The following is an 18,535-nucleotide window of genomic DNA, read 5'->3' on the forward strand; positions in this document are numbered from 1 at the left end:
GTATACTAATGTCTGTGTCTGTGTGTTGATGTTTATGACTTGGCTCGGTTGCCTTATGCCTTAAAGATCCGAGGGGAACGCCATTATCGCTGACCCTTGGACACCTGCGCTTGTGCCGACCAGGCTAAGGCAGAATAAGTAATTAATAGAATTTGGGGTCAACTGGGACAGTTAACATAAAATAACAGAACATTTTAATAAAAATTAATATTTTTTCTTGAACATTAACTTACCAGACACTGAATAACTGCACACATTCATAAGAGTAACACAAATAAACCTACTTTTCTTCTCCGAAAGCGAAATATTTCCTGTTGCGCACACCAAACAAGTCAGTACAAGACTAATGATGTAGCAATCGGCTGCTAAAATATTCCCTGCTAGTATTAGTGGAGAGAAATGGTGCGCCTGCGTGTAAGGCGCATAAGGGAAATGAATACAACATGATGATAGTTATCAGTCATTAGCGAACATTGTAGTTATTAATAATTATGTAACAGGATATTATAAAAATTAAGTTAGGAAATTTTTATGAAAACGTTTCTTACATACTGTTATATTGGCTGGGCCACAAAAATATTCGTGTGTTTGACATGCTTGATTTAGGGCAGTGGTTCTCAACCTTCTGACCCTTTAAATACAGTTCCTCATGTTGTGACCCAACCATAAAATTATTTTCATTGCTACTTCGTATCTGTAATGTTGCTACTGTTATGAATCATATTGTAAATATCTGATATGCAGGATGGCCTTAGGCAACCCCTGTGAAAGGGTCGTTCAACCACCAAAGGGGTCACGACCCATAGGTTGAGAACTGCTGATTTAGGGTGTATGTTAAAAAATCATCATCCATGGATATATAAGTTTGAGTAAGGATTCTTTTTTTAAAGGAAGAAAGAACTTAAAAAAGAAAGGCTAAAAAATGACCAAATAAGTTTCTGAAGTTCTTTTTATTACACTGATGAGTCCCATAAAAGTACAAAGCCCACAAAAGTAGAAGCATTTCAAAAACAAGACAAAATGTTTGCATAATTTTAATGACATTTAGTTTTGATGTTAAAAAAAAACACCTCATGATTCTGCATTGAAGCACACTGCTCATGAATTAAGTACATTCTGAAATTCTGGGAGAGAATTTCATATCTCTTATTTGAGCCTGACTTCATGTAAATGGTTATGTTACATTCCTTTTCTAGAGATTAAGTTCATGATATGATTCATTTAAAAATGAATTTATTGATTCACAGTGACTTTGAAAAATAGAAACAGGAACGAAGCATATATCATACACATACCCCTTTAAGTGGTACATTAGATCAAAGTGGAATTAATATAATAATCTTTAGTGTTTTCAATTGTTACCAACAAAAATAGATCCCACTACAGAAAAGAAGTGTGGTAATGTCAGAAGGAGATGTTGAAATCTATGCTTTTTTATCCTTAAAATCAAATAAATGCATGATTACATTCTAGAATCATATCAAGAGTCACTGTCAAGCAATCAGTAAAGATATTTACTGCTTCTGCCAAATACAATATAACAGGCCAGGGGCTATAAAGTTTACCTAATTAACTTTTGGTAATGTGGAAATTTTCAATGTTTTTGAGTCACATTACACATTCTGTTGCTGCTGCTGCTGCTGCTGCTACTAAAATAATAGTAAATGTAAAGAAGTAAATAAAAGAAAATAAATTAGATCTCTTGATCATTCTAAGTATTGTTTTGGTTTATCCTTGAAGTGGAAATCAGTTACCAAGGTTTGGAAAGAAAACAAAAGCATCTTTGTAATTCACTGCATGTATTATTTGAGAGGTCTAATGATTTATCCATTGCCAGTGTGGGTTAGCTTGTCATGTCCTCTTTACTCAATGTCAACCGGTTCTGTAGCTATCAAAGCACTTAGCTGTTTCTGAGCACAGGAGAGGAACAGTTCCAAACTGGACAGGCTTCTTTGGCGGATGACTTGATCAAGCTGTCATTTTTTTTTTTTAAAGAGAGAGAGAGAGAGACAGAAAAAAAATACACTTAGTTGGGGGATAAAGAATGTTATGTCATTGAAGGCCACTTGAAAAACCTTTTCAGATGGTGACTTAGAAAATCAAGTAGTGCTTTAAACTCAGAGACAATGTAGTAACTATTTCTGGGCTATTATCTAAGATGAGAAGATAAATCATTACAATTTCATAGTTGATGTTATTCAGTTTTTGAAGAAATACCCTAAGTTTGATCAGAGTGATTTAAAAATATATAAAATAGTATAAAATTCCAGTTCTTAATGAATATACAGATTAAACATCCACAAAGATCACTCAAAACACAAAAGAAATATACAGTAGAGAAAAGTAGCATAATTGCATCATGTATAGGGTTTAATGGGGCAAAGAATAAGGGAGCAATAAACAATTTTCTGAAATTAGAGAAAGTTCTTGGAAAAGGTGTACTTTAAGATTGTTGAAACTTATTTGACTTGTTCTTCCTGCTGAGTTGGAGGTTTTTTAATTAGGATTTTTTAAATGTTTCAATAAAAGTTAATATAGTAAGAGGTTTAATAATGAGTCATCCTATATAATAAAAGGTTAATATGCAAATTGACCCTAATGGTGGAATGACCAGTCACTATGATGTGCAGTGACCACCACGGGGCAGACGCTCAACACAGGAGCTGACCCCTGGTAGTGTGCTTCCACAGGGGGAGTGCCACTCAGCCAGAAGCTGGCTCATGGCTGACCAGCGCAGTGGCAGTGGCAGGAGCCTCTCTTGCCTCCTTGGCAGAGCTAAGCCGTTAGTCGGACATCCCCCGAGGGCTCCTGGGCTGCCAGAGGGATGTCTGACTGCCAGCTTAGGCCCCATCCCCCGGGGAGCGGGCCTAAGCTGGCAGGTAGACATCTCTTGAGGGGTCCTGGACTGCAAGAGGGTGCAGGCCAGGCTAAGGGACCCCCAAGTGCATGAATTTTCATGCACTGGGCCTCTAATATATAATAAAGAACTTTCAGAATGGTAAGGATTACTGAATATATCAAGGAAACTTTCTAACTCTTCTTCCCTAAAAAATTTGTTCATGGTGTAAAAATTACCATTAACAACACAATGAAGGGACTCAAAAGAAAGCCAAATAAATTCCATTTCACAAGAGTACGACAGCAGCTGTCTATGGGAGCTGTTTTCGTTCGTGACGTACTGGAGGGTAGGCCTTCATAATGGGTGACAAGGTGGAGGAGAGCGGAATGAATGGTCAGGGTGGCAGACTAACTAGAGGAGGGGAAGCGCTCAAAAAGCGGCTGCGCACTTGCGCCCTGGATTACCCAGGGTCCCTGCTCCAGGCTGGGGAGCCATGCTGGCGCGCAGTCGCGGAACCACGCATGCGTGTGGGAGAGCCGCATTCCAGAATGGAGAGAGGGAGCGGGAGCGGGGGCTGTTGCCTGAGAGGCAGGCAGTGCAACATAGAGGCGAAGGCATGACAGGTGCTTCCGAATAGGGAATGGAAGGCCCTGGAGACGGGCTCACAGAAAGGACCCAGAAGCTTCGAGCAGTCAGAAGCACTGTCCGGGAGGCAGGGACTCCATGTTCTACTGTTTTAAGCCATTCCACAGTATCCTTAGGAATAAATTAAGATTGCTGGAAGCCGGACCATCCTTGCTGCTTGACACAGTTGCTGCAGGGAAGAAACATCTGCACAGCATATGTTTCAAGGGACCTGGCATATATGGCATACTGTTCTTAATATGTTTGCTCCCCCTCTTAGCGCTATGTGTTTTAAACAAGACCACCTCTCCGAGAAAGGTTGTTTCCCCAGGTGAGGATTTTTCCCTGGAGTTAGGGATTAACAGGACTAAGGAAGAGAATAAATCAGTGAAACCCCCTAGTGTTACAGAAATACCATGTACTACTTATGAAGAACATGGACTAAGACTGTTGGCAACAAATTTGGGACTTGTTGGGCCCACATCCCCAGGGGCCTGCCCACCAGGGAAAGCACCAAAGCTTATATCCCTGGAGACCCACCGAGACAGGGCAGTCCCAGGGAAGGCAAGCAGCGAGGCTGGGAGGACATAACCTTTACTGGGTAGGATAATCTCCTTCAGTCACTTCCTTGTAGCTTATCAGTAGAGCAGTGACCTTGGAATAGCCCTTGTAATGGAACACAGAGATTAACCTAGACAGGATTAAACTCAACAGAACTAGATTAACAAACGCCCTAACCTTTGGAATAGAATGGATAGGATTAAAATCAACTGGTATAAATACAGATGTAACAGGACAATAAAGACAGAACCTCGCTATGATGATCAACTGAAAAAAAAATTCCATTTCACAATATATACTTGTGATTTTTATGCAAAAGTTTAAATATCCTTCATACAAATTCCCACCAACATAAAAGACAAGTCCAAACAAAAATTCTGTATTAAATTACATTTCTATAACCCACTGATATTAAAAAATGACTGAAAAAAACCAGATTAAAATTTTGAATTATCCTAAGAATTAATATAAAGAATATTATATGTAGTAAATGCTCATGTAAAATGATTGAACACTCCTAACATTCCCTTAAATGTTAATATTTTGCAAATTTAATATATTTACAGGAATAGGATTCCTGCTTATCCCTTTTCTTGATTTTATTTCCTTTTCCTCTGAAATGATACCACTTGGGGAATATACACATTCTGCTTACAAGTGTCTATTAAACAAGACAGTTCATTGCATTATAATCCCTAGGTAAACGGAGATCTTGCCTATCTTGCTGACTAGTGTACTCCAGCATCTAGAAAAGGGTCTGGCATATGTTAGACACATAAAATATTTGCTGTGATTGAATCAATCAATACATATTTAAGCCTAATAGAGCAAGGTAATCTACTATAAAATGATAGATGCACTTTTAATCCTTAAAGTGAAACATGCTTAACCTAATCTAAAAGATAGGTAGAAATTAAAGTTGAAGTTTTAAAATTTTTATTTTAATATATGTAAAACAGATTGAAACCTAAATATTTTCAGTTTCAAAAATTATTTTGTACTTGGTTCAAATTCAAATAATAGTGAAGACTGTACCAACAACACGCACTTCCAGTCCACATCCAGTGGTTCCTGTCTACTTTTGGATGTTTTCACGCATTTAAGTCTGTTTTTTTAAAACACATGGTTCAGATCTTATAATCGTAACTATGGGAAGAATCATACAATCAGTTAGTTTTACTGTCATTACTGGAAATTTTTCCTATCTCATTCTTAAGAAATTGCTTGACTATCTTCCATGATTTATTTAACTATATTACCACTGACAGACATGTATTTATTGCAATTTTGTCTTGTTTTTAGAGCACCAAAGAAATTTACAACCTGAGTACACTCCCTTCAGAAGATGGTCAAGCATTTGTCTTGGACAGATTCTAAATATGTGGAATTTCTAGGTCATAAGATTTGCATATTTTAAATTGTGATAGATATTTCTAAATTGTTTTCCAGAATGAGGGTACCAATTAATCAGCCCCATCTACGATGTATAAGAGGACCACTTTGCTCTGTTTTCTTCTTTTAAATGCTGGCATAGTTTTTCATTATATATTTATAATTTTATATATATATATATATATGAATATAATGAATATGTTATTATTTACTTTTAAATTATTATATTAATAGACTTTGGATTGTTCCTAATATTTTGCTATTATAGTTAATGCTACACTAAACACCCTTCAACACCAACCTCTGTATATTTATGCTAGCATATCTTGTAGAGGTTGTTTGAGCCAAAGAATATGTCACCTGCAACATTACCTCTATTATAAATCAGGTTTCCAAAACAGAATGAATATGTCTTTGGGTTCCCTATTCTGTTCCCATAGACCAGTGGTCGGCAAACTGCAACTCGCGAGCCACATGTGGCTCTTTGGCCCCTTGAGTGTGGCTCTTCTACAAAATACCACGTGCGGGCGCACATGTACAGTGCGATTGAAACTTCGTGGCCCTTGCGCAGAAGTCGGTATTTTGTGGAAGAGCCACACTCAAGGGGCTAAAGAGCCGCAGTTTGCCAACCACTGCGACCATTCACCTATCCCTACAGAAATATATTACTGCACTTTATAATAAATTTTAATATATCACATCTTAACAACCACACTGACAACCATACCATCAAATATTTCAGATGAATATAAATTAGTGAACACTTATAATAAAGCATAAAATCCAAGCAAAGTTCAGAAGCAGATTCTTTGGAGAAACTTTTCTCCTTTGGGAGTATATGGCACAAACTCACAATGTGTATGGACCTAGCATTCAACCTGTGATTGTTGCTAATAATAATCATCTGGATTTATGCATTCAGCATGAATCTGTGATTTTTAAAAAAGCAAAAACATGTATAAGGACAAAAAGTTTAAAAGATTTTTATTTAAACATACCAAGCACTTTTCTCTTGCTTGTGTTGGGGTCAACCTAACTTAGTAATGATCAGATGATGGACATACTGGTTTTGGGTTAGGCAGCTGCAAGGCTCACTTCACTTCTCTCAACATGCCTCCCCGAAATGTCTGATGGCAAGAATCCACTTAATAAAGAGGAACTCAACACTTTGAGAAGCAATAAGGTGACATTGGGACTCTGTGACGAATAAGATAAATTGGGCCATCACAGTGCCGAGCTTCTGATAAGTTGGGTCCTTCCTGGACATAGTAGGGAAGATCGTCTGTGAGGGGGACACTTGAGACCTTTCTCTTAAACGGTGAATTCCTCTCCCTGAAACAAGTACATCAAACTGATGTTCTTGGCGAATTACTGAATTTCAACAGTTTCTGTTTTATTAGGCATGACCTTATTATCCTTTATTGAGGCAAGAAGAATTTCAGCAAAATATTCAATTCCTTTTGCCCCTCCAAAAGTGGGGCTTAGTTCTGCATTTGTGGCTTTCATTTCAAAGTGAATCAAAGATTTGTATTCTGTGACTTCACGTTGGCAGTATTATATGGAGAGTAGTGGTGGCAAACATTTTTGGGTATGGGTTTACAATCTCTTCTTAATAGTGTAGCTCTAACTGCTTTGTTTTCCCTTCCATTTTCTGTTGCTTCAGCTGCTATTCAGCTCTTTCAGATACCTGGGGGAAAAAACACTTGGAAATTCTGAAGTCCCTCAAATGGACACTGGAGCTTTATAAATCTTTTTCTCCCCTCTTTTAATCTCTTCAGTTTTCCAGTATCCTGCTGAAAACAATTTGGACGCATACAACTTGCTAAAAGTTAATATTTATAAGCTTAGGGAAAAAAAAGAGCACACAAATTCCCAATTATTCCCTTAGATTTATCTTTTCATCAGTATTTCATGTCACAGCAAAAGAAAAAGAAAAACAAAATATATCTAGATCTTTGCTTTTATTCCCTCATCACCAAAACACAATATGATAGGTGGTAAATTTACTGATCTAAAGAGCAAAATACAAAATCAATTGTAAATAATAGGACTTATTTTAATGGGACTGTTTATAACACTGTTTACATCCCCAAAAATCTGAAACATTGTTTTTGACTATATATATCGTATTATATGTTATACATACATTTGTAGTACTAATTGTGATTTCAATGTCTTTTGGGCTTCTACAAAGTACACCAAGAGATGTGAAAATATTAGGTTTACCTTTATCAAAGTTACTTTTACAACCTATCCTTCTGAAATTTTAAACATGATTAAAAAGTGATCTAATTTTTCAAAGAAGCTAGAATGGCTATTTGGCAAATCCATGATAGAAACTGACTCATAAACAAATGTTATCAGCTTAGTAATGATACGTTTTATGGATTCACTAACAAGCTCTTTCATGGGCATTGAAGAAAGGTCAAGTATCATGATCCAGAACTATGACTATTTAGACAAATTTTCCAGTTAACATCATCCTATTGAGTAAAAAAGGATTGTTTACCTTTTGATAAGAAAAAAAATAATTCTTCAGTCTCTTATTTATTATAACTGTTGTCCTTTGAACACTGTTATTTGGATATGAATGCCCCTTTTTCTGACTTTAACATCCTCCCAGAAAGGAATACACTCAAGCTGTTGTTTCATTTACATGCTTGATACTGAGACAATCAATTAGTCAATTAGTCAACCAGTTGATCATAACAAAGTCAAGACTGCCACTATTTCTGTATTATTGTTCTGAGGCATGGGCAAAAAAAGTATATCATAATGTCTTTGTCCTTAGAGGTTTATACTATTTTTGGAGAGATACATATACAACAATTAAAGAACAATTAGGTGCTGACATGTATAGTAATGACTGAGTCCATGAAAGATCAGAGAATGGGGGAGTTCATGATGAGAGAGGATAGCAGAGAAAACGTCACAAAAGTGGAACCTGAGCGCTGACCAGTTTGGCTCAGTGACTAGGCAGGGGTGGGCAAACTTTTTGACTCGAGGGCCACAATGGGTTCTTAAACTGGACTGGAGGACTGGAACAAAAGCATGGATGGAGTGTTTGTGTGAACTAATATAAATTCAAAGTAAACATCATTACATAAAAGGGTACGGTCTTTTTTTTTTTAGTTTTATTCATTTCAAACGGGCCGGATCTGGCCCGCGGGCCGTAGTTTGCCCACGGCTGGACTAGAGCGTCGGTCAGCCTGTGGACTGAAGAGTCCCAGGTTTGATTCCGGTCAAGGGCATGTACCTTGGTTGCGGGCACATCCCCAGTAGTGGGTGTGCAGGAGGCAGCTGATGGATGTTTCTCTCTCATGGATGTTTCTAACTCTCTATCCCTCTCCCTTCCTCTCTGTAAAAAATCAATAAAATATATATATTTTTAAAAAAAGTGGAACGTGAACAGACACTTAGAGTATCAAGAGCATTTCCTTGGACAAAGAGGAGCAACATATAGAAGAAATCCTAGGAAAGCAGATTAGCAAGAACAGACACACAGATATGGAGGAAGGAGACATTATTTAGAGACACTGAGGATGGAGGCTTGAGTCTAATGGAGAAAGTCTGCTAAGAATATTCAGACAGCCCAGCTGATGTGGCTCAGTGGTTGAACATTGAATTATGAATCAGGAAGTCATGGTTCAATTCTTGGTCAGGGCACATGCCCAGGTTGCAGGCTTGATTCCCAGTGGGGGATATGTAGGAGGCAGCCTATCTCTCTCATCATTGATGTTTCTATCTCTCTCTCCCTCTCCCTTCCTCTCTGAAATCATTAAAAACATTAAAGAATATTCAGACATTCTTTCATGTTCCCATTTATTCAATATTTATTTAGTACCTATTATGTGCCAGGCACTGTTTTAGGCACTAGAAATATAGTGGTGAATAAGGCAATCTCTGCTTTTATATAATTTATATTTTAGTTTGAGGACACAAGTTAATAGAGATCAGCACTATAAAAAATAAAAAAGTAGGGTAAGGGATTTGACAGAGACTGAGGGTCTATCTGTTGGGGAGGATGATTAGAGAAGACCACTGGAGACGGTCATAATGATGAGACCTGAATGAAGTAAGGGAGGAAAGGCACGATGCAAAGACATCAGGAAAGACAATTTCAAGGCAGATGAAACTGCAAGAGAAAAGTCCAAAATGTGGGTCAGACTTGGGCTGACTGATTATTGGCAATAAGTAAGAGAATGGAGCAAAATGAGCAAGAAGGGAACTGATGGGAGAGAGGATCGGAGAAGTGGATGGAGGCCAGAGCATGTAGGGCACTGCAGGTCATGGGAAGAGTTCCAGCAACTCATGTTTGAAAACTGTCACACTTATTACTGGGAAAAGCAGACTGTAGGAGCACATGAGTAGAAGAAGAAAACCCAGTGAGAAGACTTTTAGTCTTGGAAAGATGTAACCTTAATCAAACTGCTGGCAGTGGAGGCTAACAGCAGGTCAGATTTGGGACATATTTTGAGATAGGACCAATTTAAATTGCTGATGGCTTAAAAGAGAAATGAAGGTGATTCTTAGAATGAGATATGATGAACTGGAGCTAGAGTGAGTTGGCTAGAGGAAAATTAGAGTTTTGTTCTGAACATGGTTAGTTTGCCCAATTCTAATAAACTAGAGGCCCAGTGCATGAAATTCGTGCAAGGGACTTGGCCCTCGCAGCCCCAGCTGGCCCTCGCAGCCCCAGCTTCATCTGGAAGGTTGTCTGGAAGGATGTCCAAAAGGTTGTTCAGCTGTTCGGTCTAATTAGCATATTAGCTCTTTATTATATAGGATTCATAGGATATGTCAGAGAGATTGGATTATAAGAACCTGCAATTCAGTGGAGTGATCAGGGCTAGATACACATTTGGAAATCATCTGCATATAGATGGCATAGGTGCGATTACCTAGGGAATGAATGTGGATAAAAGAGAAAAGGTCAGAAGACTAAGCATGGAGGCACTCTCATACACGATCTAGCAAAGGAACATGGGATATGAGGTTTGACAGGCAATTATTGTAATGGTTGACTTATGTCCCATATAAGGATATCTTCAAGTTCTAACCTTCGAACTTATGAATGTGACCTTATTTGGAAACAAGGTCTCTGAAGATGTAATTTCAGATGAGTTCATCATATGGATCAGGGTGGCCTATAAATCCAATCGTTGGTATCTTCATAAAAAGAGACCCAGAAACACAGACACAGGGAAGAACACCATATAAGAAAGGAGGCAGAAATTGGAGCGATGTGTCTGTAAACCAAGGAATGCAGAGAGAATTTCCAGCAACATCAGAAACTGGAGAGAGGCATGGAACAGATGTGCCCAGAGCCTTCAGAGAGCATAGCCCTGCCAATACCTTGATTTTGGACTTCTAGCCTCGAGAACTGTGAGAGAATAAATTTCTGTGTTTTAAGCCATCCAGTTTGTGGTACTTACAGCAGCCCTGGGAAATGACTAACAATAATTTTTCCAGATTGTTGAGGTCCTTATTTATATACCAGAGTAGTGTTTCCCAAAATGTGGAAAACACCACTTCTATGCAGAAGGTGTTTTGTTTAAAATAAATACCTAAAAGGTTCTTTAGTCAAATAAGTTTGGGAAATGCAGGATTAAAAGGTTTCTTTTCCACACGGCTGGTGCTGCTCAGTGGTTGAGCATTGACCTATGAACCAGGAGGTCACGGTTTGATTCCCGGTCAGGGCACATGCCCAGGTTGCAGGCTTGATCCCCAATAGGGGGCATGCAGGAGATAGCCAATCAATGATTCTCATCATTGACGTTTCTACCTCTCTATCCCTCTCCTTGCTCTCTGAAATAAAAAAAAAAATTATATATATGATTTCTTTTCCATGGAACTTCCCAGAGCTTTTGTGCTAAGAAGCACTGTGAATTACCAAAATGGCTATACAGTACAGGTAATGTCTGTCAGACTTTAAACCCTGGAGTCATGTGTGCATATGTATGTAAAGCATACTTTGGAAAATGCCCGACAAATCAATTTCTCTTGACAACTCCTCTAGATGGGAAACAAATTGTTAATGCTGGGAGAAGACCACACTGCCCTTTATAAGAAGTAATCATGAGGCTGTAATGGAAGGGACTTTGAGACTGCTGAGGCAAACATCTACATTCTACAGTTGTGGCAAGTGGATGCTCCCAGTGGTTAAGAGGCCGACTTCACAAATCCAATTTGTCCTCCTACATTAAAAAATATATACATACTCCTTTAACATGTATTAACCTAAGTTTATCTTTGCTTAAGAAACCCTACTATGTATTATGGCCTCACTAAGTTTTTGACAATGGAAAGATAAGATATCCCAGGAGGACCAGCAGTATGACCAGAAAGGTGAGATATGACTACCCTTACTCTTGCTGTAGACATGAAGCAAGTGGATTATGAATTGATTTTAAAACTTAATATACAAATATAATTGTAATGGCCTGTTTCATTGTATGAAATCACCATATGAAAGGCTGATAAACATTAAGAAGAACCAGTCATTTTTGAGGGCTGATTATTTTTATTATAACATTTAAACATATTCCCTCTAAATACCACCATCTTTACTTTTCTCCTGTATCCTCAAATTATGCTTCTCATCATTTCAGCCTCAGAAAATTTAGACTTATCTGTAACATTACTGGTTGCATTAATGGATATTCTATAATATCTATTTTATTACTGGTACACTAACCATAAAGAGTTTCTCTTTTAAAATAGTCTTGTCTTTATGTTTTTCAGATAAATAAATTTGACTGCAAGAGGGATATATTACATATAAAACTGAAGTTTAGCCATGAAATCCCCTCATTGGGAATATAACTATGCCATGACTGTAAATCATGCTGAAGGAGACTTTGAACCAACTCAGGATAATAGTGTTACATGAAATACATGTTTAGAATGACTCCGACTAAAAGATTCAGGTAGGGCAGTGGTTTGAACTAATGTGGTGCCAGTTGCCTCAACCCTGAACTTCAGAAAATACAGGCCTAACCGCTTTACCAGAATATTTATAGGCCATCATTCACGTCCCATAAAGACTTTCAATCCAGAGTTCACATATCCTGTTCTCTTTGAGAATACTTTTCAACTCAAAAGTATATTTCAAGTCTGACTATATAGTTAAAAAATGTCAACATATAAAGAAGCTGTGTAACTTTCTAGCATGCACAAGATGAATTACAGATGCTCTTTTGGAGTAAATGAAAAACGGGCATAAAGAGTCTTAAATCCTATTGGCCACAACTTAAAAACCGTGTTATTTTTTTTGTCTTGTTTTTTTGTTTTGTTTTGTTTTAACATGTCTTAGGGTAAGTAAATTCTCTGGTTTTGAATCATCTAAAATAAATTCTACATTTTTGGGCAGTTCTTCCATTTTATTCCAAACTACCACAGAATCCACTGGGAAATGGGAATATGAATTTTTGCTCTTAACTAAATTATTTGGGCAGAATAAAGCAATATGTATTCCAGACTCCAATGTGCAGACACACCACCTTGGATACAATCTTATTCGATATTACAAGTTAAGCAATAGCAGTTGGCCAGGAAAGGATTCACCGTAGTACTGAGTCAAGCTTTTACTTGTTTGATAGCAGGCACTACTCTTTCTAGTATAAACTTCCATATGTGAAGTTTAAAGAATGTGAAAAGAAAAGAATTCTGTTAACAACTGCTCTACTCCTAATTCAGACAATTTCCAAAGAAAATCTAAAAATTCTAAAACACTTTAAAAAGAAAGCTTTAGATGGAGGGAACTTTTAGAAAAAAAGTAAATTCAGATGAAACTATATTATAGTTGCACAGAAATCCTGCCTTTGTGCTAGGATCCAAGGGTTATATTTACCTACTAATACATTCCTACTTACTAGGTGTACCAGTTAATAATGCAGATTTTTTTTCAATAGATGGAGTTACACATATGTTGATATATATGCGATTTGCTATGTATGCTATTTTGTTGTATTGACAACAAGCTTCAAAACTTCATATGTCAAATTTGCTGAAGGTGTTAACATCATAGGTACTTTTACACTTAAAAATGTCGACATTCGTGCCAAAAAAAGAGCATTTGCGCGAAGTTTTAATTCATTACTTTATTTTGAAGAAAAAGTTATCGTATACTTCGGGAAGATTATGGTGAATATGCTCCATCTCAAGATACTTGTGCACTCTGGTTTAAACACTTTAAAAGTGATGATTTTGACGTAAAAGACAAAGAAAGTCCAGGTCAACCGCAAAAGTTTGAAGACCAACAATTACTGGCATTATTGGATGAAGATGCATGTCAAACTCAAAAACAACTTGCAGAAAGATTAAACGTTGCTCAGCAAACAATTTCCAATCATTTACAAACAATGGGAAAGATTTTAAAGGAAGTAAAATGGGTACCACATCAACTGAACGAAAGACAAATGGAAAACCGATAAGTCATCAGTAAAATGTTGCTTCAACAGCACTAAAGAAAGTCTTTTTTGCATGGAATTGTGACTGGCAATGAAAAGTGGATTTATTTTAAGAATCCCAAATGCACAAAATCATAGGTGGATCCCGGTCAACCATCAACATTGACTGCAAGGCGAAATTGCTTAGGAAAGAAGATAATGCTCTGCTTTTGGTGGGATCAGGAAGGTGTGGTGTATTATGAGCTTCTAAAACCAGGTGAAACCATTAATATTGATCGCTACTGACAATAAATAATCAATTTGAACCACGCTTTGATGGTGAAACAATCAGAATGTGCCAGAAGACATGGCAAAGTAATTTTGCTTCATGATAACGCACCATCACCCACTTCAAAACAAGTTAAAGACACGTTAAAAGATCTTGCCTGGGAAGTATTAACCCACTCGCTGTATTCACCAGACCTTGCTCCTTCAGATTACCACTTGTTCCAATCGATGGCACAGGCACTTTCTGAGCAGCACTTCAAAACGTACGAAGAAGTGGAAAATTGGGTCTCTGAATGGTTTGCCTCAAAACAAGAAAAGTTCTATTGGGACGGTATCCACAAATTACCTGGAAGATGGGGGAATGTGTAGCTAGCGATGGACATTACTTTGAATAAAGCACTTTTTATGTTTCTCTTGAAATTACTGTGTTTTCTTTGATTACAAAATCCGCCATTATTAACTGGTACACCTAGTACTTTCGAGAGTTCAATCACAAGTAAAGAATTTATCTCAAATATAAGATGCATTGACTGTGTCAAGGGGACTAATTGATTTTAATATGACATTATACATGAAAATTTTAAGACAATTTGTTACAGGCTCCCAAACCATGAACAATCTTTTTGTATGTTATTTTCTTGAGATTGTTTAGTTGCAAATATTGCAATATGTAGAACGGTCTTTTGCAAATTAAATTAACATAAAGATCCCAAACAAATAATATTAATAATGTGTTCACATAACAAACTGTTGTATTTTTATCAATTTGATTTTTGAAGATTTCAGCAATTCTTTTGTGCCCATCTAAGGAATGATATCTGAAAATTACTATCTACCTCCCCCTTTGATTTTGACCTTTAGTGATATAAATATTATCTTATTCTGGAGTAGAAGAAAAAATTATATGACCTCTTGGATTCTTCCTGTGCTATCTTAAAATTCTCAAATGACAGATATATTTTTTCCTTATAAGTTTCAATTTACAAAAACAGGCAAGGGAGACTGTCCACAAGGCTTCTCTTGCACTCTCTGCACACATATAGTGAAGCTGATTTACAGAGCACAATGAATAATCCTGTACTGCTGGGTTAAATCTGGTCTTTTCTTGTTTTGAATAGTGTTACTAATTCTTGATCGGTTGTATTTGCTACTTCTGAAGCATAGGTGAACCTCCTTATGTGTTGTATTAGTTATCTATTACTGTGTAACAAATCACCCTAAACCTAGTGGTTTAAAAAACACACAAATATTTATCATCTCAGTGTTTGTGGGTCAGGAAACTGGGTGCTGCTTAATTGAGTGCCTCTGGTTCATTGTGTTTCCCGAGGGGTTGCAATCAAATTGTTGGCTGGGATGTCGTCAACTCAAAGTTCAACTGGGGAAGAATCTCCTTCCAAGTTCACTCAGGGGTTGTTGATGGGCCTAAAGATGTCCACTTCTGACAGAGCTCGTAGGAGCTGCTCTGCAAGGTACCTAATAATATGGCAACTGACTTCAATTCCCCCAAAGCAAGCAATCTGAGAATGAGAAAGAACAGGAGCACATCAAGAGAGTGAGCGAACACCCAACACAAAGCCGCAACCCTTTAGTAACCCATGTCACTCAGTCCAGCCCTAGCTCAAGGGAGGAAATTATATACATGCAGGGCATCATTGGGAAACATCTACTATGTATTATCTCATTTTTACTCTCTCGAAACTCTATGAATGAGGCCACTGAGACTTAAGAGATGTCATAACTTGCCCAAGTGGCAGGGCCAGAATTCAAGTCCAGGTGTGCACAACTCCAAACCTATTCACTAAACCACATTACTACACTGCCTTCTCAGATAAGAACTTCAGTTATGGCTGGGGGCCTTGGCACAATATCTGTTTTGCTATAAATATGTAGGGGTTTCTTACATTTATACACTAGTACAAAAACCTGTCCAGATGCCAAAAGCCCTGTAGATACAGTCAATGAAGCATGTAATTATCTTCTCTTCCTAAAAAGTAGGTTCAGGAAAGTTTCTGTTATATTAACATACAAATGGTTCCCTGAAATGCAACAGAAGCATTTAAAGAAAAACTGGCATGCTAAATACATCATGCCTTAAAGCAGTGGTTCTCAACCTTCCTAATGCCGCGACCCTTTAATACAGTTCCTCATGTTGTGGTGACCCCCAACCATAAAATTATTTTCGTTGCTACTTCATAACTGTAATTTTGCTACTGTTATGAACTGTAATGTAAATATCTGATATGCAAGATGTATTTTCATTGTTACAAATTGAACATAATTAAAACATAGTGATTAATCACAAAAACAATATGTAATTATATATGTGTTTTCCGATGGTCTTAGGCGACCCCTGTGAAAGGGTCATTCGACCCCCAAAGGGGTCGCGACCCACAGATTGGCGACCCACAGGTTGAGAACCACTGCCTTAAAGAATCTATAAACATCAGTGGCTGTATATAAAAACAATAGGCTACTTCCTTTAAGGTCCATACGAAAAATGGGGAAACATTCATAAAGGCAATGTGTGGTGCAGATCTCACCTTGCGGTACCTCTGAAGCTTAGACAATCATTGCTTGCTTACCTTCACATTTCCACTGCTGACAGAACTGGCTAAGTTCACCAGTGTGAGCCGCACCACAGCTGGGATGCATACCTGATTCCCATTAGGAAATCTTCAGGAGCCAAAATTGAACCAATGGAACAAAGCACCATTTACTCAAATGAAAGTTAGTGTGACTACCATTTTTCCTCTCATTTTAAATAAACACGGTTGCTCCTCCTCATCATTCAGGATTTTATGGTGTGTACTTGATCATGGAAGCCTTATAAAACATACCATCTGTCTGGCACATTTTAAAACAGATTTATCCTACCAAGGGAACCAAATGGGAAACAGCCTGTCAGCCCTCTAAAATTCACTGCTGCCTACCAGCTGGATCAGGAAAGTCAGAAAATCCTAACCTTCCTCCTTCTTGTAGGAATAAAGGAGGTGTGCTTTCAATTAAGAAAGCTTAATGTGGCTATTATTGCCTAAAAATGGAAATAGCATCTTTCTACTCAAATAGAACAGACTAAAAAATAATTAACATTAAACACCTGTCAAACAGAGGACATAAGAAGTCAGGGATTATGGCAAAGCCCTAGAGTTCTCTCCCCAATAGCCATCCTTCATTTCTTATCAATAAAACTCCAGCTTAGTTTTAGAAGCAGTGTGAACATGCTCAAGCCATCATTCCTAAGACTCCCTTGCAGCTAGGGGCAGCTCAAGAGATGTGAATGAAATTACTGGGTAGGATCTCCAAGAGAGCTCCTTAAAAGTGAGATGGACATCATTCCTAAATTCTTTTTCCTTTTTTTGCATATTTCATTCTTCCTTTTCCCTCTTTCACATATGTGTGAATGGCTCTAACTGCCATTCTGTAGCCTTAATGATGTAAGCGAGTGCTAAAGACAGAAAAAGTGCAAAGACAGAGGATCCTGAATCCGTTATGACCTTGTTAAGCTTCCAAACGAGCTCTCCACTGTTTACCTTTGGGCTTGCTTATTCCATTGCTATTTCTAGTTTCTCTTACTAGGAGGCCAGTGTAAATCCCAGTGATAAAGGTACACATTTTATACTGTGAATGTCTACTAATACACAGAAACCAAAATTTACTTTTTAGAGTATAAGCTCAAGACTTTGAGAATAAGCTCAGAATGTTAAGTGAATGAGATAAAAATTCCAGGCAAGTTGAAAATTTTAATTTTAATTTGGCTGAAAAACACAAACCTAATGGAATACAATCTCCTGTAATAGCTTACAAGTATAAGAATGATAAACGATAAAAATGAAATGATCAGAATGATCAGGTTATGCTGATCACATGAATGTGTGAGTATGCAGGCTATACTGGCAAGTGCTTACTTTTTTTCCTCTGCTACATGGAGTATTTGCATTCACAAACTAGCAGAGTTAAAAAGAAAAAATGCTTTAAAAAAACTCCATATAATTGGGATGGATTTCAAATTGTAGCAATGAATTTTACCTAACCAGACATGTTAGTTTGTTAGTATGGAAAGAAATAGAAAGTTCTTAAACAAAAATTATAAATATTACTTATAAAATATGATACCTGGGAAACTCCAATCTGAATTTCAGATTAACTTTGATAAGCAGACATGACTTTATGGCATGTGTATATTTATATTGAATCTCCACCAGTTTCACACTCAATAAATGATGCTCATTTCCCATTCACCATGATTTTTAACAATACTAGTACACATACTTTAAGCTGCCATAAATCACTTGTCAAAAAAGAGGTATTTTAACTAATAAATAATATTTCAATGCAGAGTGGGTAGAACCAAAATATTTTGAGCAAGATAGGAAAACTCATCTCAACAATAAAATAATAGCATTGATAGCTAACACTGAAAGTGAACTTTTTATACATTAGG

General features: G+C 37.3%; 1 protein-coding gene across 2 annotated transcripts in view; it reads right to left on the bottom strand.

The window, feature by feature from the left end:
* Positions 1–931: 931 nt before the first annotated feature.
* CCDC91 (coiled-coil domain containing 91) overlaps positions 932–18,535 on the bottom strand; it is a 317,390-nt gene continuing 299,786 nt past the window's right edge. For both annotated transcript variants that reach the window (XM_023752314.1, XM_006086761.3), the window contains exon 13: positions 932–1,973. In XM_023752314.1, coding sequence (XP_023608082.1) covers positions 1,863–1,973 — 111 coding nt within the window. In that variant the 3' untranslated portion in view covers positions 932–1,862. The remainder of the gene's footprint in view (positions 1,974–18,535) is intronic.

Source organism: Myotis lucifugus, unplaced genomic scaffold (genome assembly GCF_000147115.1).
Source record: "Myotis lucifugus unplaced genomic scaffold, Myoluc2.0 scaffold_30, whole genome shotgun sequence".
In the NCBI taxonomy this organism is placed as follows: Eukaryota; Metazoa; Chordata; class Mammalia; order Chiroptera; family Vespertilionidae; genus Myotis; species Myotis lucifugus.